The 22742-nt window shown below is 38.8% G+C and overlaps 2 protein-coding genes across 2 annotated transcripts; one reads left to right on the top strand and one right to left on the bottom strand.

Annotated features, from left to right (window-relative positions):
- Window positions 1-872: 872 nt before the first annotated feature.
- On the top strand, window positions 873-5621 carry LOC149028520 (kinesin-like protein KIN-14S). The gene is made up of 9 exons (XM_089137333.1): window positions 873-1300; window positions 1385-1484; window positions 1592-1855; window positions 1972-2251; window positions 2354-2515; window positions 2845-3098; window positions 3547-3710; window positions 3805-3918; window positions 4215-5621. Exons 1-9 carry the CDS (start codon window positions 1187-1189, stop codon window positions 5262-5264), a joined length of 2502 nt encoding a protein of 833 aa, XP_088993459.1. The 5' UTR covers window positions 873-1186; the 3' UTR covers window positions 5265-5621.
- Window positions 5622-5712: 91 nt separating this feature from the next.
- On the bottom strand, window positions 5713-12612 carry CYCP1;1 (cyclin p1;1). The gene is made up of 3 exons (XM_089137342.1): window positions 12083-12612; window positions 9344-9756; window positions 5713-6410 (listed from the first exon to the last, which is right to left on the bottom strand). Exons 2-3 carry the CDS (start codon window positions 9742-9744, stop codon window positions 6146-6148), a joined length of 666 nt encoding a protein of 221 aa, XP_088993468.1. The 5' UTR covers window positions 9745-9756; window positions 12083-12612; the 3' UTR covers window positions 5713-6145.
- Window positions 12613-22742: the final 10130 nt, after the last annotated feature.

The following is a 22742-nucleotide window of genomic DNA, read 5'->3' as shown; positions in this document are numbered from 1 at the left end:
TGGTAACATTTATGTCCCGTTTCCTTGTTTTCAGGTAAAAAACTATGTTTTCTTGTTTCCATGCATCTTCACTGTTTCTTATTGATTTTGGGTGTTGAAATCGTGTATAGTTACACAAGAAAAAAAAGTTTAAATAGAAAAAACCTAAGTTCTTAGGATTTAAAAATAGAAGGTTGGTTATGTTTTGATTTCAAAAAGATAAAAATACCCCTCTGCCTTTTCAAGAGAAGTGTTTTATTATTATTATTGTTATTATTTTTTGTGAGAAATGTTAATTTGGTGTTTCTCAAAGTGGGCTCAAAACTATGCCAAAACGATAGTTTGATTCAAAAATAAAAATGAAAAAATTACAAGAAAATGGCCGGACACAAATACACACTGACACACATGATTTGGATTATTTATGTTTCAAAAATGCAAAAAAAGACATAACAAACAAGAATTGGGAATTTTGCCATTCTACCTCCAAATAGGTTCTACATTCTCCTTCCTCGCCCTCTAACTGATACAGCTTTCAATCTTATTATGGAAACGCTCTGAGAATATTTCATTATGGCTTCAACATTTGTGCTTGTCAATAGCTATTGGTTCTTTTTATATGTTACTACTCTCAATAAATTCCTTATTAATAAAAACAAAAAAGTTCTGATGAATTCCATATCAGTTTGGAGAAAAAAAGGATAAAATTTGTTTTTTGGGATTCGATCCTCACCGATATGGATATTAGATTCGTATCGGCTTCCTTATGAACTTGATTTCGGAAACATCTCTGCCCGCATCAGCGCTCCGAGACCTTTGAAACTCTAGACGTTAAATACGGAGTTTTCGAAAATTCAAAATCGAAACATTTATATGACCGTTAAGCGCTCCGGAGCGTGTCAGCATACCCTAAGTTCCACCGTTTCCCTTTTTAACTTCTGCGATTTTCTATAATATTTTTGTTCTGGGTTGAATCGAATCGAATCGAATCAGCCGAGATTTTTCTGTCCACTTTTCAGATCAAACCCAAGAAACTGTTGCTCAGATTCGCAGTGTCGTTTCAATTCTTGGTGTGAACCTGCGTCTTTCTTTTATTTTCTTCATTCCCTCCGGTTAGTCTCTCTTTCATCATTATCATACTCTCTCCTTCTGGGATTAACGGCTAATTTGAAGTCATACGGGTGACGTTTCAGAACGAACCCAAGAGATGAACAATTTAGACAAGTACGGTAATGTTTTAAATGAAGTTTCTGAAATATCGTCAGATGAGAAACGAAACCTACTTTTGCAGAAAATTTGTACTATGAGCACCAAAATTCAGGTAATTTACAGCAATATCTTTAATACGAAGAGGAACTCTAAATCGAAAACTGATGATCGGGTTTCCTTTTAATTTCTCTTCCAGGATTTGAAGGAGGAGCACGTAGTCCTATCCGATGAAGCAAGGAGCATCGCCGCCAAACCCTTTCCTGACTCCAGTGTTTCGGAAGCTCTTCAATCTCTTTGTAAGATTTCTTGCCTTGATCCATGGTTGTTATTACGTTCTGTTCTCGACAGCTACGACTTAAACGTTGGATAATGCATTTATCTTTCACTTTTCCTGGACTATTAGATACTGAACATCAAACCTTGAAGAAGAAATACCTGGAAGAGTGCTCTGAGCGAAAGAGGCTCTACAATGAAGTAATTGAGCTTAAAGGAAACATAAGAGTCTTCTGTAGATGTAGACCTCTAAATCAACATCAGATTGTAAGTGGCTTGTCCTCTGTAGTAGAATTCGATACGTCTCAAGTTTCTGAGCTTCAGATTAATCTCTCTGATTCTTCAAGAAAGCAATTCAGGTTTGACCATGTCTTTGGTCCTCTTGATAACCAAGGTAACCTCAGGTTTTCCTTTTTAATTTAATTTAGTTTTACCTAAGAAAGAACTCTGAAGGCAGTGATGAGCTATGTATTGAACTGGTGTTTAACCTGCTTTTGATAAACTGTGTAGAGGACGTTTTTGCTCAGACTTCACCTGTGGTGGCTTCAGTTCTGGATGGTTTCAACGTCTGCATCTTTGCTTATGGCCAGACAGGAACTGGCAAGACATTCACTATGGAAGGCACACCAAAAAACAGGGGAGTTAATTATAGGACCTTGGAGAAATTGTTCAGGATTTCTGAGCAGAGAAGCAGCACCATGAGATATGAACTCTTTGTGAGCATGCTAGAAATTTACAATGATACGATAAGGGATCTTCTTGCAGAGAATTCCAACCATCCTCAGAAGAAGTAAGTCCTGTGAAGCCTTTAAGTATCTATTTCAATTTAAAACTAGAAAAATAGTAGAGAAGAGTACTCACGTTTTTTGGGCTTCTTGCTAAAATTGTGAAGATTGGAGATAAAACAAGCAGTGGAAGGAACGCAGGAAGTCCCTGGGATTTTTGAAGCTCGTGTTTATGGCACAGATGAGGTGTGGGAGCTTTTAAAGACTGGAAGTCGAATCCGATCTGTTGGATCAACTAATGCTAATGAGCTCAGCAGCCGCTCCCACTGGTATTTTATGTCTTTTTTGCATATGTATATGTAGTCCCCCCCACCCCTAAAACACACACGCTCTGGGACTGCAATTTCCAAAATCTGTTTCTTTTGGCAGTTTCTGGTTATTTCATATTCTTTTAGTTTTGAAATGAAATCATGTTTATATCATTCTCTACAAAATGCTGAATTTATTTATTTCGTCCAAAAGTCTTATTTTAGCATTTCATATCCTAAATCAACATTAATCTGCACTTTTGAGTTTTAGTTATTGTGCCTAAATAATTGTTCATTGAGAAGCCAAAAACAAATGTATCATTGTACTAAATTTCATGTTTTGGATGAAGCTTGTTTCGAGTAACTGTTAAGGGAGAGAATTTGATAAATGGGCAAAGAACGAAGAGCCACCTGTGGTTGGTTGACTTGGCTGGAAGTGAACGAATAAGCAGGATTGAAGTTGAGGGTGAAAGGTTGAAGGAGTCTCAGTATATTAATAAGTCCCTCTCGGCACTTGGCGATGTTATTTCTGCTCTGGCAAATAAGACTGCCCACATACCATATAGGAACTCAAAGCTCACACATTTGCTGCAGAGCTCTCTGGGTGAGCTTCTTTTCTTCTCATTGTAATTGTCTTTCGCACTGTGATATGCTGTCTTTTTCTGGGATAGGGAGTCCATGGTTACATCAATCCCAATTCAGGAAGGGTTCAGTCCATCAACAATATCCAGAATATTTCATTCTCCTGGATATTGAGGTCCACAAAATTTCAATCTGAAGTCACCAAATCAGGGGAAAGAATTGAGAATAGCTGAAATGGGTTCAGATACGCAGCATCTTGCTCATTTTCTTTCCCTCTCATTCAATAGAAGGATCTCATTCATAGATGACAAGGTCTAAAGCATCCATTGACATATGTCATCATGTTTTGCAACTACACCAAATCCTTTTGACATATGAACTCTTTTGTTTGGCCTAATTGCATCGGTTACAAATTTATCGCACTCATTTCTTTTCCTTGTGAATAACTCTAATCAGACTTTAATATATAGGAGGAAACTGCAAGACCCTCATGTTTGTGCAGATAAGCCCTAGTGCTGCAGACTTGGGAGAGACCCTATGCTCCCTGAATTTTGCCAGTCGAGTCCGTGGAATTGAGCATGGCCCTGCTGGTAAACAGGCAGATCCCATTGAACTTTCCAAGTACAAACAAATGGTAATGATTTACTCTATATTATTGCAATGACAGGAAAAAGCTAAATCGAATTCCTTCACCTAGCGACTTACTCATCTTTGTTGATTGCTTACAGGCTGAAATGTTGCGAAAGAATGAGAAGGAAACAAAAAAATTACAGGATAGCTTGCAGTCATTGCAGTTGAGGCTTGCAGCAAGGGAGCAGCTCTGCAGAAGCCTTCAGGAAAAGGTAATTATAATTTTGTGGACAATTTCAACAAGGGCAAAAAATCTACACGTTGTTTCTTGCAAACAGCGAGGGCTCCACACCCCCTCTCTCATACAAGACCCGCAATTTACAATTCATAATAGGTCTCTCTACAAGTCCCTCATATGCCCAAATTGTTAGGGCAACCTGGGAGACCCTGCATTTCTTCTTGTGCACAAAAGGGTTTTGTACTTGGGGGGGGGGGGGGGGGAGGCAATGCAGGAAAGGAATTTCACTAAACTTTATTCATGTGCACAATTTTTTCAAATTATGAACAGGTTCGGGATCTTGAGAAGCAACTGGCAGAAAAGAGGAGAGTTGGACTTCAAAATGAAAATGAGATTTGTTTTCCAGCTGCTAAATCATCAACATTGGTGTATTCTCAACTAGGTCAGAATAGCACAAAAGAGAAAATGTTTCCACTTGCTCCATCAAATACTAGAGTGCCACTGAGAGCAATCACCAACCATCTGCCTCAGTCTTCAGCTCAACCAAGGAAATATCTTGTCAACCATCAGCCTCAGTCTTCAGCTCAATCAAGGAAAAATAACATTGCCAACCCTTGGCCTCAGCCTCCAGCTCTTCCTAGGAAAAATTATACTGCCAAATTGAGCTCAGTTTCAGAGGAGGAGAAGGACTGGAAGACAATTGGTACCACAAAAACTCTAACGAAACCAAGAAGGATCTCTATTAATGCTGTTGTTGGAGCTCTCCCTTCAGCAATTCCCCAGTTTCGTAAGCCTAAATGCCGGATGTCTATTGCAACAACTCGCCCTACTTCGATGATGACACCAGCTCCCATCTCCAAGATGGGCCAGTTTGCATTTGCAAGGGATGCACAGAGGACTCACCGAGCTTCTAGGATTTTCTCACCATTGTCACAACTCACAGCTGCTTCCGTGGAGGCAACGCCAGTTCTTGGCTCAAAGACTCTCATGAGACCAAGACGGATCTCAATTGCAGCTGTTCGAGTGCCCATTTCATCAACTACTCAATTTCATCAGATTAAAAGACTGGAGTCTATTGCAACAACTCACTCTGCTTTGATCATGACACCAGCCACCACTTCTAAGATAGGCCGGTTTGCATTTGCAATGGATCCACCGAAGAATCAGAGGGTCTCCAAGATCTTCTCGCCATTGCAACAACTAAAAACTGCTCCTATGAATGCAACACCAATTACCACCAGGAGCCAATTCTTGGGGAGTCCAACAATGCAATGTGGCTCTTGGATCCCCAGGCATCCCACAGTGGTAGCTTTACAAAGAAGACATCTTGTGTGGAGCCCACTCAAGCAGAGAGGCCTGAAGAATTATGAGAAATATTGATTTTAGGACACCTGAGCTTCTACGGAGATCAATCCATCACCTCGAAGGCAACCAAATGCCATTTTATGACTTGTTTATAACATCTTACCCATATAAGTTTTTATATGTAGATCGTATATACTTAATGTACATGAGGAAGTGATTGATGTGTAATTACATATGGTGAGTTTGTGTAGTAAAGAGTTTTGATCAGTTCATTGGATTCTTGAAATTGCATAATCCATTATTCTTCGAAAAGGAAAAACTTGAAACGTTTCATGACTATATATCTATTAGTTTAGATGTCCATTTTACAGTTTTGTTCGTCTATGGTTTCTGTCATAACCCACCACCCTATCTCCTGGTTGACCAGGGAGACATATCGTATGTTTTTTTCATGCTTGAGGAACCCCACCGCACCCCCCCAGGGGGGCGGGGGGAGGAGTGTTTCAGGGGTTTATAACTGCAAAACTTTCCAAGCCCTACTGATCTCTTATTTCGTGTACCATCATTCTTCCAGAATACCCTAATGCACAGGAACAGTAGTATACCAACTCAACCAGCTTTTTTGAGGTTTAAGGAAGGGAGAAGTGGATAAAGCACCAATAGAAGCAAAGCTGTAAGCACTCAGATCTTACGGAACAAGCATCAAATACATGTGGCTAGAAGAAGCAACAATCACTTGATCTTCCACAAGAAACATCTGTTACGAATGGCTATCATACAATCAAATTAAACATCCCTATTTCTTACAGTGAATGACAATATTCTACAAAGTAGAAAGGTTATGGGTATGCATGATTATAGCTCAACAACTAAAAAGGGCGTACCCAGTGCCGAAGCTCCCACACTGTGGGGTCTGGGGAATGGACTTTCTAGGCAGCTTTACCCCTGATTATAGCTCAACAACTGTATCTTGCTAATGTGGCTGCATGTTTAGGCTCATCTTTGTTTGGCCAACTTTCTTTCAACCCGCATATTTGTATCGGCCTTTCAATTTGATACCCCCCACCACTTTCTTTCTCCAAGTGCAGACAATACTGATCAAATGTCGCAACAGTTACATGAAGTCTGAAATCGAGACTGAACAGGAACTTCATCTCCAACCTATTCATCTCTGCAATGTTTACTCCTCCAACTTTTGCATAATAGGCATTGTTGTAGAAGCTGCACAAATATCAAGGAGATATCCCCATAGACAGGTTTAATCAGCCTGGAGTCAACTAGAGAATGAACAATAAATGAACAAACAAAAACAATAGCAAACTGATCTTTTAATTTAGTCAACTACATTGGAGATTTTTATTTTGATTAGTGTATTTCTAAACTATGATGAATAGAAAAGAGACACCCACATGCTTAAATAAAATTGAGCTTAGATCTGACTCAGCATTCAAGAAGATAGTCTTTAGAATATTGTGTCATGAACTTTCAACAAACTCAAAGCTGAAATACTCAGGTTAAAAATTACTTCCAACCTTCAATCTATGTCATAACCCTTGAGCTTAGGCAAGTCGTACGCGCCTATGACACCTGAATTAGACCCACTGCAAGTTGCATCACAAAGCAAAAGAAGTGCCGACATTGTGGCTGCAAATAAAGGGATCTACCTCACCTTGAACAGTTCCGGAATACAAAGAGAACTGTGTGACCGCGTAAAACAACTGGGTGTACATAACAGGAAGGGTGGCAAAAGCAAAGCACCAAGATGAACCATGTGTGGTAAGCAGAAGGTTTCTTATCTGGTAACCAGGCCACTGTTACCAAGTTTATCCAACATGATGTTTGACTTTTATAGGAAATATTGCCATGGATATCTCAGTCAGGAATTAAACACCAGTGCTACTTGAACAGATGAGCAAGGTGCAATCAACAAGAATCATCATAACATGTTACACCTCCAAGACAAGATGGCCAGGATTTCCTAAGAGAAAGCAAGAGAGCGAGAGAGAGAGAGAGAGAGAGGACAGAGATGATGACAAATTGGAGGACCAAAAGCTGAATGTGTAGAGGAAAAAAGGTGTGTCCATTCCAAGGCTTCCTTTAAACCAACTCAATGGATATCAAGTTAATGAAGTCAGTAATGAACTCCCAACCATCACAGAATTACATTGGCTTGTACGTACTGAAATAGAAAGTAGATGATGCTTAACAAATATCATGTAACACCTCCAAGACATGATGACCAGGATTTCCCAAGGAGCACAACATATTGGAGGATCAAAAGCTGAATGTGTAGAGTACAAAGGGCGTGCATCCCAAGGCTTTCTTCAAATCAACTCAATGGAGATCAAGTTAATGGAGTCCAGTATGAATTGAAAAAATAATTGAAAAGTTAAGAGCACTTGCCTCCAAGATGCCTAAATAACCAACCCAAAATAGGATCTATCATAAATTCTGTTTTCACTGGAAGGTAATAAGTACTTAATAAGGAAAGCCCCTGGTACCGTCTAGCTTGCTCCAATAAGATCAAATTATATGTAGCCACCATGCAGTCAGCAGATGGCAATGAAAAAACAGAAAAATCAGTGATCTCAGAAGGGTTTATAACGAGAATATGGGGAAAGAGATTCCTCCTTGTCTACATTTCCCTATTCTTCACCTTTTAGAAAGAAAAACTCCAACAAAAGGAAGGCCTTAGCCCAAAATTTTGTTCCTTCTCTATCATCTGACTGCCCATTCTAGGACTTATCCCTTGTTTTTCCCAGGGTAAACATTGAAGCTGCCAAAGTTGAACTATCAATCAACTTCAGACTATTATTACCCCTTAGGACCTTAACACATTTTATGATCCTATTTTTATAAAGTATAACGTTACTTTGTCTAGCAAGTTCTGATAGCAACAGGACAACTCTTAATCCAAAATCAATCCTGTATGCATATTATGAAGTATTAATCTCAAATAACTCAGAAGTTTCTTCTAGTAGGTATAAGGAGAACTATTGCAACTCGAGAAATGCAGTTTCAGAGTATTTTTCAGTACATCAGTACTCAGGTTTCCGAAATCAAGTTGGGAAGCGAGTGAAGATGGATTAAAATGGGTTGATGATTTAGATGTGAATTCAGAAATTCAAGTTTGGATGGGCTGCTTGCACCACAGGATAAAAGGTTGAAATAACAACCATGCCACTGAGGTAACTTCCATGACAGTTAGTTAATGTGAAACAGCCACAAGAACCACGGACCTGAAGCTCATCGTTATTAATGAAGCTCCAGGTATAGCACAAAATGGTCTGTACTATGTCAAAAGGCACTGTGTACATGGGCTTTATATAGGGTTTGTTATTGTAATTGGATAATTCTACAAATCCAAATATCAGGGGTTTATGTCCTAGAAAGGTGAAAGTAGTTAGTTTCTATTTTGAATAAGATCAATGGATTCTCCTTGCCATTTCTGGGGCTTTCTTACTTTGTTTATTTCCATGAAGTCATAACAAGTAAAGGATCATAACCAATGATTTGAACAATACATTAAGCTCATCCTTCTCATTCCTGTGAGATTCATTCATCCCTTGCTATAAGATAGGTCAAAGCACCAGGTGGTATATGCCAAGTTGGTCTGCTACATGCTAATCAAGTTATAGGTGGGAAGCCTATCATGTTTTTCTTCGATCTCCTACCCTCTTTCTATTTTCCCTGGTGAGTTTTCTGTTTCAGTTCCGTTTTCATGGTTTAGTTGCTATTTCGTCTACTCTCTATTCCCATACTCTTTTCTTACTTGGTAACTTAAATTTTCATTCCGAATTATTTATTTTGTTTACAGTTTCTATTTATTTATTTTTTAAATGACTTTGGCTATCATTTATTGCTATTACTAACCTTAATTTTCTTAACATTGGTTGCTTTTTATTTCATAACTCCGAGATACCAATCTAGTATCAGATTCACTTCCAATTTTGGAAAGCCATCTTCACATTGGCTTGGAATCTCAGAGTTACAATCAGATATAATGATTCTTTTACTGAGAGATCTCATGTTCTAGATCTTCCTACCTAGGAATGATTAGATAAGTATTGCATTGCTTATGAACCTCATGTTTGGTTATTCAAATATAAGATAAACAAATAAAAAGGAATCTGGCTACAAGTAATAATACTTACGCGTCATCAATAAATTTTGCTGCTATCATCACACTTGTAATTACAAGGCGGTGAACGTTGAGGGAAGTGAGATGAACACCTGTCCGTTGCATGAGTCTCTCCATGTAAATGTAAGCAACAACAAAACAAGAAGGGCTGCAGCTTGAGTACTTGAATATACGATCAACATATTGCCGAATGCTCAGGCTGGGTGCCCTTAAGCCATGAAATATTGTAACTGAATCTTTCTTTTGCATAGTCTCCAATAACTTTTCATTCTTCTGAACAGATCTCTCCAGAAGTGAAGATAGGAGTGACAACACACGAGGGTGGTTTCCGGGAACCTTAGCAGACCCGACAATACCCAAAGATGAATAAATGTCTGAGCTTATATCCTCAAAATCAGGAGCAATGGTTCCCATATTTGAGTTGAACTGTCATTACACAGTAACAGATTGCTTAGAATCAACAAATATCTAATTCATCATTAAGTGAAAACAGGAGAGAGGGGGAACAGACAAATATGACTGGAGATAATCCATAGATTAAAATGAAATTACTCCCCGTTTCAGTATTTGACCTTGACAGTAGCATCATCTTTTTCTTTTTATGGATGAGTAAAGAATTCAATAACCAAAAGAGAGAAGGAGGAGGAGAGAGAGAGGGGGATTCAAATTATACCAAGGGCCAAGCCAACCAAAGGGAGGAAAGAACAAGGATCAAGTATTGGCAACAAGCCTAACACTAAGTTAATTTTTCTTCGATTCTTTTTCTTCTTCTTCCTAGAAGACTTAAAGTCGACAACGAAGTCTTCATCGATATGATGGTGCCCCTTGGTAAGCATGGTTGCTTCTCCTGCAGCCGTTGCTATTGGATTCTGGCATGTCCTCAAGGACATCGGCATCCTCTGGAGCAGCATGGTTATTTCCATCTTCAATGGGGTAAGATTCCACTGAGAACACAAGAGGGGAATCACCATGGGTTCCTGAAATGGAGGGCTCTAAAACTGCAATCTCCATAGGAGAAAGCGAAGGGGGAGAAGACACAGGAGAACAAAGGAGGGAATAACGGCTAGAGAGGCTTTTTAAAAGGCTAGAGATCCCAAGATCATAATAGGAGGAGGGTCAAAGAGCTGCATGCAGCTAGCGGAGAGGAAGCGACAGAGGAAGCGGCTTCATCCAGAGGCACAGATGCTTCTACAAACGGAGTAGATGCTGCGGCTTCTGCCATGGCAGGGGTTATCTCACAAGTGATTGGAGCAGGGGGTTCAATGGTTAAAGGTCCAAAACAGGCAAGCACTGGATCAAGAGCAGGCTAGCCAGAGACGGTGTCACAGTCAAGGGGAATTGGTAGAGAAATGTCATTGTCAAGAGACAGGGCTTGGAACCGGTTTGGACCAACTTCGAGATGACCGGAGGGTTCACTAGGGTTAATCGCAAGAGGCTTGGAGTTTCTCCGCCACCGGAACGGGAGCTTGCGATTGAGGTCCATAGATTTATCTTTGGATGGTACAATGCATGGTCTTCTCAAAGGGCCAGCATCTAGAGGGAGTCCTCTGTTGGAGAAAAAGAAGCCTCTTCCCTACAATCCACAGACCTCCTTCAAGGGCCCTATGAAAGTCATCCATGTTTGAAAATTTGAAGAGGAGAAAACCATGGTGTAGCAGGAATGACTCCATGGGAGCAGCGGACTTCCATTGTTTGGTCAACGAAGCTTTGACAATATGGAAAAAGGGGGGGGGTTGGGGTTGTGGGAGCCGAGAAAGTAACCAACCAAACACCGGCTCAACCACAGGCTTCTTCATCGAGGACTCGGTCAGGGCAAAACAATATGCAGTGGGGGGGGGGGTGGCGGAAGCCAAGAAAGTGACCAACTAAACACTGGCTCCGACGAGAGGCTTCTTCATCGGGTACTTTGTCAGGGCAAACAACAGTCACTTGACCATCAATAATGGAGGGGGAAATTAAACACAAAGGAGATCCATACTGGGGGATTGGAGACGTGAGGAGAAGAGGGAGGACCATAGAGGAGTAGGGGTGGAAGAGGAACGAGCAGAAGAGGTCGAGGGGTTAGGCTGGCTGGTGGTAAAGGAGGGGGAGGATGAGGAGGGTCCATCCATGTTCAAGAGCTTGTATGTAGTCCTGTCGACAGTGGCATCCTTGAGTGGTAGTAACCGTAGAAATAGTGAAAGCCTTAAGCATAAAACCCATTATATTGTTCCATTCAACCTTTGGTTGGTTCAATAATTCTGTTTCCATATATTTTCATTTCTAGATTTACTTACAGAATTTAACTAGATTTCAATTATTAAATCACATATAATTCCGAATTTGAGCTTCAGAAGCTTTAGTGAGACTTCAGTATAGTAAAACAGAAGGTCTACAAGTTGAAGATACATCAAATCCTACTAAGAAATCACACTGATCCATGAAACTAACCAAAGAAGAGTAGAAAAGAACCTCAATTTCTAGCACAATAACAAGTATTTATTAGTCCCGGAGACAGCTTAGGCTCCATCTTCCATCAAATCCAATGAGCTTCGAAATTTTAGAAGATAAGTGCTAAAAATTGGGGAGAAAAAAACAAATCGACCCGGATGCAGAAAAAAAAATAAAATCCAACCATGGATAAGATTCAATCTCTAACAAAGGATAAATTGAACAACCCATGACTAAGAAACCAAGAATAAAAATGAAGGAGAGGCAGTTCGCATCAAATTCAGCAATTTCATTTCACAGCAGCAGAGAGAACAGTACTTACAACTTCTCAGAGAGATCTATTCAATCTCTATTTCTTCCTACATTTTGTGTCAGGAAGAAATAGATACTCTGAAGAGAGACTCATGGAGGGAAGCCATTCTTTTTTTCCTTCTCTTCTCTGGTTCCGTTTTGGAAAATGACAGAGAAAGAGATGGTGATATCGATGGTTGCTTTTGAGTAACCCACAAATACACGCTTCTGTTGAGCTTTATTCCTCCTCTCTTGCTTTCCACTAGAGGCTATATAAGAATACCTTTACCTTCACAAGATCTGTAACTGTAGCAGATGAATCTGCCATACCCATTTGCTAATATCTGTTTACCCAATACTCACAGAGGCCTTCTTCGTTTTGCTTCACTGTTCACATGTGGGAATCTCTCTAGTCTCTCTCCCCTGTCGGCCGAAGAACCTTCCTAAACAAAACCCAGTTGGTAGATTGCGTTGTGCATTAAAGTATCTACCTTTCCACCAATACACAGACGTGAAAGAGCATCTGTAGAGGTAATTCTGTAAATTTGTAGCTTAAACCACCGTCAACAGCTACCCAAATAGCAGAGCTGTATCCATGCCGCAACCTGAGGTTACCCACTTCCCATCATGGAAGCCTTCACTGAAAATCATTTTTTTTTTCAACCAAAAAAAAAAAAAACTGATAATCATTTTTTTATTAGTAATCAACTGCATTTAGATATTAAGTATAATTATTACTGGATAATTAAGTGAGCTTGTCCACTTCCCTTGTGACAGCCTGATTGTTGTGCATACCCAGTTGTTCAGCAATCATTGAAAGTCAGAACCCATTTTTAATTCTTCAAGATTTGTTTTTGGGTAATGATCTAAATTATCTAAATTTTTTATTAATTTTTCAGATTTTTTTGGTAAAGGAATCTAAGTTAAATATAAGAATAAATATTTTGGACACATAAAGGTAAAATAATCAACCAATAGCATGCAAGTTAATTAATTGCTGTCAAGATGTTGTCCTTTCATAAATTACAAAACTCCATTATTAGGCAAATACATTGAATTTCTTTTTAATAAAAGAATTGATGATTTTAGGGTTCAAATTTTTCTCCCATGATTTCGTTACTTTCGAGTTGGTTTGGATTGTCAAATGACCTCGACTATTTGTGATTAAATCAGTAAAATGTTTGATCTATAAAATTAGCTGATATCGATCCTTCTGCTAGGGTTTACTTGTCCAATTCATTCTAGAATTATTGGTGGATCAAATCAAAATCTCTTGTTGGGAATTCAGGTCACTGATTGGCTTAATGGTTCAGATTATTTCTATGATCCTAATTGTGTTCTTCATAGTCAGGTGTCAAACTGTTGGGCGGATCAATTTGAATTGGCAATTGGGAGATTTATTTGTAACGAAACCAAAATCAAAATTAATAACTATTTATCTACTCAATTTTGATATTGTCAATTTTTGTGATATATGGTATGGTAGGCTATGGTTGTTATTGTAAGCTAGCTTATTGATGTATCAAAAAAAAAAAAAATTTGTTTATTGGATTTTTTGCTTTATTTTTTTAGTTAAAAATGTATAATAAATATTTCACATAATTAGAGAAGTGTTTCTTTTTTTAATTATTAAATATAGCTTATGTATTGTTGATAATTTCTAGGTTTTTTTTTTATTATCAATTTTTGCTTGGTCCTAACAGTTGGTTTTGATTGATCAAGTGGGTGAGAGGAAGTCAGATGGTTGATAACTACTTGTTTGGTGGGAAAGATAAGTCACGAATGCAACATGTGTTTTTTTATTTTAATTTTAAAGTTATTAAAATTATTTTTGGGCTTGTTTTACTTGCAAGTGTAAGTCGAAGATGAGCAGGATGGAAGGTCTAGTGTCACACCAAACATTCTTACCATTTATCCATTCAATAAAGGATACAAGGCTTGACATCATCAATTTTGGTCCAAAAATTAGGAAAAAATTAGGAGGGAAAGAGATTAAATATATGTTTTATAGAAAGCTATTGGGCACTGGCTAGAAAAAGGGAATTAAGTGCTTTCCTTGTCCATTCTAATCTGTACCACTAGTGATCTCTGAATCTCTTGCATGATTCATTCTTGAGGAAGTAATGCAGCTCATGCTCATGCTCATGCTCCATCTGATGAGTCATTTTAAAACAACCAACATGGTCTTTTAGTGTATGATCTAGATTTTAGTACTTGAAGATGGATATGTATTGATATATATTAGTAAGCGATGGCGTAAATGATCTATTTTGTGAGATCCGTGTGAAAATAGAGTTTGAATCTAACCTAATGGGTTGGCCTGTTTATCTAAATAAAACAGTATAATCATTCATCTTATTTTCTCTTATAGAGTCATTATGTGATTTCACAATTTTTGGCTTAAAGGTTTTAGGTGAGAGTTCTTGTAATGCTAGTTTGGTAATTGGTTTAGAGATCTCTTCATCGTAATCTTCTTCCCTACATGGTGAAAGTTCTTTTTGACCTTTGGATATAATTAGCATATGGTATTGGTGTGTGAACCATGTTGTCAGATGTCAAATCTTTGTATTACTTTGATTTGTTATTTTGTTTCCACTCCTATTCGTAATTTCATACTATTCATCCTAACAAATTTAGTTTTTTTTTCTTTCTTTTTCGATAAAAAACAAATTTATTAAGGACCAGCAGAGTCTGCATGAGAAGAATCACAAAGCCAAGGAATGGAAAACGGCCATGCAATGACATCCTTAACCAATTGAGCTTTCTAGGCTAGAAGATCCCCTAAAGTATTGCAATCTCTAGTAACAAAAGAGAAAATACACTTGTCAAAAGACGAAACAAAATAAATAATGTCTTGAACTATAGGGGCAAGGACCTTCCCTAAACAGTAGTTCACGAGCTCTAAATTATTAGATTCGAACACCACCAAGTACTAGTCCTCCTAGAATGCAAAAAGCATCACCACATGAAGTGCTAAGGTCTCACCCACCAGAGTTGAATTAAACTTGATCGGATCTAATATAGCCAATAGAATCATACCTGTATGATCACGAGCGACCATACCAAGACCACACCGAGCACCCTCGTTAGCAAAGGAGGCATCCGAATTAAGTTTCATCTAGCCCAATTGAGGAGGTTCCCATTGTTGAACTAGAACCTCAGCCTTATTCTAGCTTGACGATCGAAATGGAAGGACACCATGAATGTATTCATCAGCCTCACTTGCTGCTACTCTTGCCATCTGCATTGGAGACCAAGATTTTCCACCAAAAACAATGTCCTTCCTAGCCACCCATAGCTGCCAATAGATAAAGAGAGATCACGCCTGGACTTCATCCCTATCCTTCACTGGGATGTGCTGTAGATTGTAAAGCCATTCATGAACTCTAGGCTCAATCGAAGGTGGGATGTAAGAGAGAATGCTAGCAAACCACGATTCTCTTGCAAAAGCACACCCTAAAATAATATGGTCCAAGGACTCCATCGAAAAACCACAATGAACACATGAAGGATCCACATGAAAGTGTCTCTTAGCCATTGCCTCACCTGAAGCTAAACCACTTGTGCAATCCCTCCATAAAAATTGCTAACTTTTGTTATAGTAGGGGCTTTCCAAATGAAATGCCAAGTTTCTGAGGAGATTAAGGACCAGCTAGGTCGATTGGAGAATGAAGCACAACCAACACCACTCTCCAATGCATCCAATGTTGTATTATTTTTAATATAATAAAATAGGTTTCATTTAATTGGATTTGTAAGTGCGGAAAACTTTCCTTTATTTATTTTAGGAAAGTGTATTATTATATAGTCCCACATTGGAAACTGAGGTGTCGGAATCCAGGTTAATTAATAGGTACCACCTATTAACTCTAACTTATAATAATGAGACACGCCAGTGTGTGTGCAGTGTATGAGTGAGGACGGTATACCGTCCGAGCGCGCACGAGCGGCGTGGGCTGTGGGCGTGCTCAGGAGTATAGCCACAGCCTCCATATGCCTGAATAAGCGAAGAAGTGCCGTCCTTCCGCCAATGGCTGTCATTTTTGGTCTGAAATCATACCATTAGGCTTCCTTCCAGTGGTTGCTCCGGTTCCTTCCTCCTGCAATGAGGCAGATCGCTGAAGAAGCAATTTCCTAAACAGAAAACGAGAAAGGGAACCTAACACCCATTGACTGGCAAAAGTAGTGAGAAAACGCACTTAGCACTTTGCACACTTGCATTAAACCGTGTGTTATGATCAACGGTAGATCTAGGGCGATGGAAGTAGATCCATAAATATTGTTTTGATGGTTCAATATGGACCGTTAGATCGTGCGGCCGAACGATCCGACGGCTCATATCTGAACGTCAGCATTCGTATCCCTACAGAGAGGTGCACCCATACGAACAGAGTCATGAACTGTTCAGTAGAGGCACCTCAATGCCTATATATACGTCTAGCTTCACAACAACAGTACAAGAGAAAAAATCCCGAACTCTTCTCTGTTCTTGAGTTTTGCGAGTGCTTAGCAAAACTCAAGAGATTCAACTCGAAGTTGGGCTTCTTTGTATCCTGGGAGACGGTTCGCAATACCTCATAGCACCTTAATGTGAGGGCGAATTACGTCTTAAGGAAAACGACATTGTAAAGCGCCTAGAAGTTCCAGCTCAAATACTGTGATCCTTTTTCCATTTCTTTAACATCCAACCTCAATCTACTATACACGGCCTTTACTGTAATTAAACCATTTTTAGCCCCTGTCCAAATAAGTCGATCAACACCAGGAAAAAAAGATAAGGGCATTTTAAGAATAGTAGAAGCCACCTGTTGGGGGTAATCTGGTAATTGTACTTCTTTTAGTCATGAACCGAACCGGTTGGGTTCATATGGTTCATAGCTTATTGTATATTAGAGGGCTGGGTGGGTTCAGAGGATATATGCAAATCGATTTTTCATTTGGGGATTTCTCTGTTCTACGGTTCTTGAAGCTTTCTGGAGATTCATCCATGGCTGTTGTCTTCGATCACCTGTAGCTCTGATCTTCCTTGGTTCTTGATGGAGATGATACAGGGCTTTTGATCACTGGAGGAGGGCGATCACTCGATGGTACTTTGAAGACCCATGGTTGCTTGTACCAGGTGTATTCGTAAACTTCTTCTTTCTTCTTCTAATCTGTAACTTCCCAAAAGCTTAGTGAATTGGATTCATACCTGAATCCCGGAGAGTAGGCATATGCCGAACTCCGTAATCATGTCTTCTTCTTCTCTTGATACATGAATACCCTTGCATGTTCGGTCCACACGTTTCTTAGGGCATGAAGTTTTGATTATACGATCACAGATTGGTATCAGAGCCATCTCATTCATGTTCCCTGCTTCATTTAGGTATTGTTGAATCATTTAAATCCTAAATTGAAGGTTTGCTTATACGGTTTAAGATTGTCTCAGGTTACAATTTCAATTTCTTTAAATTTCTTTCTCTGCCTATACCTCTGATATATGAATTAACCATTCGGTTCTTATAGTCTCTATACAATTCTGTCATAAATGTTAACCTTATGAAATTATTTGATTTCATATGTTAAGAATGTGCTATGTTTATGATTCGGTTCTATAAAACCCTCTGTTAAATGTGTTTCATATAATCATGGTATACTCTGTTAATGTGTTTGTAACCTGTTGGGTGACAATTGAGTATAAGTAGGTGATTCTGATATGCTTAGGGTTTAATTAATTTCATTAATTCTTGCTTCTCTGATTATACTATCTGCTGTCCAAATTTTCTTGTTAATATTGATCCAATACTTGGTTTGTATTGATCTGCTGTGTTAACATCTGTTAATAAGGCTGCTGCAAATTGTATAAATTGAGCTTATGGTTTTGTGATTAATTAATATTGATTATTTAATTCTTTGTTAGAATAATCTTTTATTTTTCAGAATTGTTTATCAGTATTGTGAATAGTATTCTTGTATACTGATTAGTGTCTGGTACCGGCTTCAAAGTGGAGCCATGTAAGGGTTTCAGTCTACCAGGGGAGGATACTCCTCCCAGTGTGGTGAGTGTGGTTACCATAGGCTCAAGTAGAGCAGTAGGTCTAGGGGGGAATCCTAGTTACCTAAGTTTGGATACTCCTATGGGGGGTTCCAGGGTAGATATTGAGAAGTTTGATAGCACAGGGGATTTTGGGATTTGGAAGAGGAAGGTTCGAGCTTTAATGGCTTAGCAAAAGCTCCTAAGATCAATAGATGACCCAGATGCTTTCTTTGAAAGTATTGATCCAGTCTTGAGGACTGAAGTGATGAAGAATGCAATTGGTTGCATGCTCTAGAACATCACTGATGGGGTTATCAGGTGTCTTGATGATGATGACAATACTCCTATTAAAGTTTGGAATAAGCTTGAACAGATCTATCAGAAAAAGAATCTAGGTAACAAAAATTATTTAAAGGAGAGGTTGTATGGGTTTAAGATGGACCCTACAATTAGCCTTGACAAGAACCTAGATTTATTTAAGAAGTTGATTCAAGACTTAGCCAATACAGGGGAGAAGACTAAATTGGAAAATCAGGACTTGTCTATTATCCTATTGAATTCACTTCATAATGATTATCTTGTTGTTAATAACTCAATCAAGTATGCCTGTCAAAACATTTCCCTAGAACAACTGATTGATGCCTTAAAGAATAGGGAGTCCGAACTATTGGCTTCTGGTAAGACTATGGGCAGTGGGGAAAATCTGTTTGTTAAGGGCAAGAGCTCTTAGAAACAAGGGAGAACCAAAGGGAAGGGAAAAATAATTGAAAATCATGAGAATAACAATAAGAATAATAATGGGAACAACAAGTCTGATACAAATCTCAAGAGATGCTTCTTTTGCAAGAAAGTAGGACACTTTAAGAAAAATTGCTTTGCATATAAGAGAAAAATGAAGGAATTGGAGACTTCCCATTCTGATATGCCTGGACCCAAGAATGGTCAAGCCAATGTCTATGAAGACATCAGTGAGGTGCTTACCATATCTGAGGTTAGTAGGCAAGAATGATGTATTTTAGATTCAGGTTGTACTTATCACATGTGTCCACACATACACTGGTTTACACACTTGTCTGAGTTAAATAATGCCAAAGTTATGATGGGAAATGATGATTTATGTGATGTAGTTGGTATTGGTTCTGTTGAATTAATGAATCACAATAAATCTGTTTTCACCTTACATGATGTTAGATACATACCTGACTTAAAGAGAAACTTGATTTCAATCAGTAGCCTTGATAGTGCTGGGTTTGTAACTTGTATCTCTGGGGGTAGTCTTTCTGTATCTAAGGGATCTCATGTATGTTTAAAGGGCATTTCTCAGTCTGATTTGTATGTTTTTGATGGTAGTACATTCCTAAATAATATCTCAAATATTTGTTGTTTGTCAAGTGAGTCAACTATCACTAGTGTGTGGCATACTAGGCTAGGGCACATAAGCAATAAAGGAATGCAAGCTCTAAGTAAACAAGGCCTGTTTGGCAAGGATGTTATTGATAACTTAGAGTTTTGTGAGTCGTGTGTCCTAGGTAAGCAGCACCGGTTAAGCTTTGGAGCTGGGTCTCACTTATCTGGGGATATATTAGAATATGTACATGCTGATTTGTGGGGACCTGCCTCAGTCTTGTCTTATGGTAGAAACTCTTATTTCTTATCTCTTGTTGATGACTACTCTAGGAAAGTGTGGATCTTCTTATTGAAGACCAAGGATGAAACTTTTGAAAAGTTCAAATATTGGGTTGCTTTGGTAGAAAACTTGAGTGAAAAGAAAGTTAAAACATTAAGGACTGACAATGGATTAGAATTTGTTAATGAAATGTTTAATGGATTTTGTAATGACAAAGGGATTCAAAGGCATAGGACTGGTTAAATATACCCTCAGCAAATGGCATTGCTGAAAGAATGAATAGGACAATTTTAAACAAGACTAGATGTATGCTCGTTAGTTCAGGGGTGCCTAAGGGTTTCTGGGGTGAAGCTATTACAACGGCTGTTCACCTAATCAATAGGAGTCCCTCTCTTACCTTAGGGTTTAAAACCCTTGAGGAAATGTTGGGGAAACCCCCGCCTTGTTACCTTAGGGTATTTGGGTGTGAATCCTTTGCTCATCGAGCATTGGTAAATTATAACCCGTAAAAGAGCATCTTTCTAGGGTATCCCGGGGGTGAAAGGCTATAAGCTATGGGATGGCTCCGTGTTAAGACCTTGTTAGTGGATGTTCTCTTTAGGGAGAGTGTGTTCCCTTGTCTTTCCATTGACAATACCAATTTAATCCACTTGATCAAAGATGCACTTCACTCAATTTGATTTAGCTGTTTTCTTAAGTCCCTCGTTCTTGATTCTGTATACCTAAAGCCCTTGACTCCCCTCAACCTAGCCCGAGGTCCGGTTGTGTTTCGTGGTGGCCTTGCCCTCTCCGCTTCCCAGGTGGGGTTCCGATCCAGTGTTACCAATGGCGGATAGAGCTAGAGTGGTTAGGCCACCTAGAGGTATTTAGCCAACTTTGCATATGGCTTTCTCTCATATTGTTGATGACCTAGTTCCTTGAAGAAGATTTGGGTTCCAAAGATAAAGATTTATGGGTTCAAGCCATTAATGATGAATTAGATTCATTAAATAAGAACCAGGTTTGAACTGTTCAGCCCAAGGATCAAGGTTATTACCTTGTAGTGGATATTTAAAATCAAGGATGATGGATTGATAATTCCAAAAGATATAAGGCTAGACTTGTTGCGTTTTGTTCAAAAGGGTGGATTATGATGAAATTTTCTCTCCGGTTGCCAAGTATAAGACTATAAGATTGTTGTTGTCCCTTGTTGCTCGAACAAAATGCTATAGAGCAATTGGCGTGCCCCTTTCTTCATCAATTTAGAAGAAGGATATATATGCAACTACCTTTAGGCATCTCCCTGGGAATCCAGCTCTGTGAAGAAACTCTCTATGGACTTAACGCTCCTAGCATGGAACAATGTTTTGACTCATTTGTGTTGGTGTGGGTTTAGAAAGTGTTTTGCTTCTATATTTTCTCATTTCGTTCTTTGTGTTGTATCTTATACTTTATGTTGATGTATATTGATTGCTTGTGTTGATTCTAGTCTTATTCAAGATGTTAAAGACAAGCTGAAATCGATTAGTGAAGGATCTTGGGACAGCCAGAAAATTTTGGGATTGAGATTCATAGGGATAAGGGGAGGATCTATGTTCATTGTCGGTTATATTTATTGAAGGTGCTTGAGAGTTTAACATGCTTAATTGTAAACATGTAAATGTTCCTTTAGGCACATTTTAAACTTTCCAATGATCATTGTCCTAAGAATAACTTTGAAAAATGAAATGTCAAAGATCCCTTATTCTAGTCTTTTAGGTTCTCTTATGTATCTCATGATATGTACTAGACTTGATATTGCTCATCGTTAGTGTCTTGTTTATGTCTAATCCCGTAAAGACATTGGTTTGCTCTCGTGGCTCTTAAGGTATTTGAGAGGTACTGTCATAAAGGTTTAGTGTTCAAGTCCACACCGGTGATCTTATTCTGAAGGATATCCGACTCGATTATGCCGATGGATAACGAAACATTATCTTCTTATTTCTTCGTATTTGGTAATTGCACGTTGAAGTGCAACAACGCCTATAGTTGCTTTGTCCACTCGGCCGCTTGTCCTCCTGTGTTAAAGGGTTTGGTTGATGGTTTGTTGTGGACTTGGTATTTTGAAGATTAAACCCTTGTCTTTATTGATAACCGTGCTACTTTTTATGTAAGAATCCCGTTTATCATGCGAACCAAACATATAGACATTAAATACTTCTTTCTCGGATAAAATAACAAGGTTCACTTTAGTTGAAAAGGTAGTCGAGCATAATCCTCGCGTGTATTAAGTCATTCCTCTTTCTAAATTTCTACATTGTCTTGATTTGTTAGGAATTGGTGTGTTGCTTTTGTACATATGTTCGAAGTTTTGAGTTGTATATTACTTGTTTTTGGATTGTGGTGTGTGTCTGTTGTTATTTGATTGTTTATCGGGTTTTGCATTTGTTCATTGGGGAGATGCTCCCAAATTTTTATAACTTTTCTCTGTTTATCTCGGTTATAGTATTTGCCTGTGTGCTGTGTCTCTTCTGTTATTGGTGGTTTGGTTATGGTTATGTTTGGGTTTTCTCTACCGGTGCCTGCTGTGTTCGCATGGAGTCATCTGTTGCTGGTTTTCGGTATTTTGCATATTTTATTTTGCTTTGTCCGTTTCTTTTGTCTTGTGTGTGCTATCTTGGATGTGCTTGCATCCCTCACTATAGTCATTTTGGGTGTACATATTAAGGGGGAGATTGTTGGGGTAATCTGTAATTGTACTTCTTTTAGTTATGAACCGAACCGGTTGGTTCATATGGTTCATAGCTTATTGTATATTAGAGGGCTGTGGGTTCAGGATATATGCAAACGATTTTTCATTTGGGGATTTCTCGTTCTCGGTTCTTGAAGCTTCGAGATTCGTCCATGGCGTGTCTTCGATCACCGTAGCTCGTCTTCCTTGGTTCTTGATGGAGATGATATAGGGCTTTTGATCCGGGTAGGGCATCCTCGATGGTACTTTGAAGCCCATGGTTGCTTGTCCGTGTATTCGTAACTTCTTCTTTCTTCTTCTAATCCGAACTCCCAAAGCTTAGTGAATTGGATTCATAC

Source organism: Hakea prostrata, chromosome 1, assembly GCF_041222555.1.
Source record: "Hakea prostrata isolate BN-2017 chromosome 1, UWA_Hpros_2, whole genome shotgun sequence".
NCBI classification, from domain to species: Eukaryota; Viridiplantae; Streptophyta; class Magnoliopsida; order Proteales; family Proteaceae; genus Hakea; species Hakea prostrata.
The sequence above is the reverse complement of the archived record's forward strand: the minus strand, read 5'-3'. Positions and strand labels throughout refer to the sequence as shown.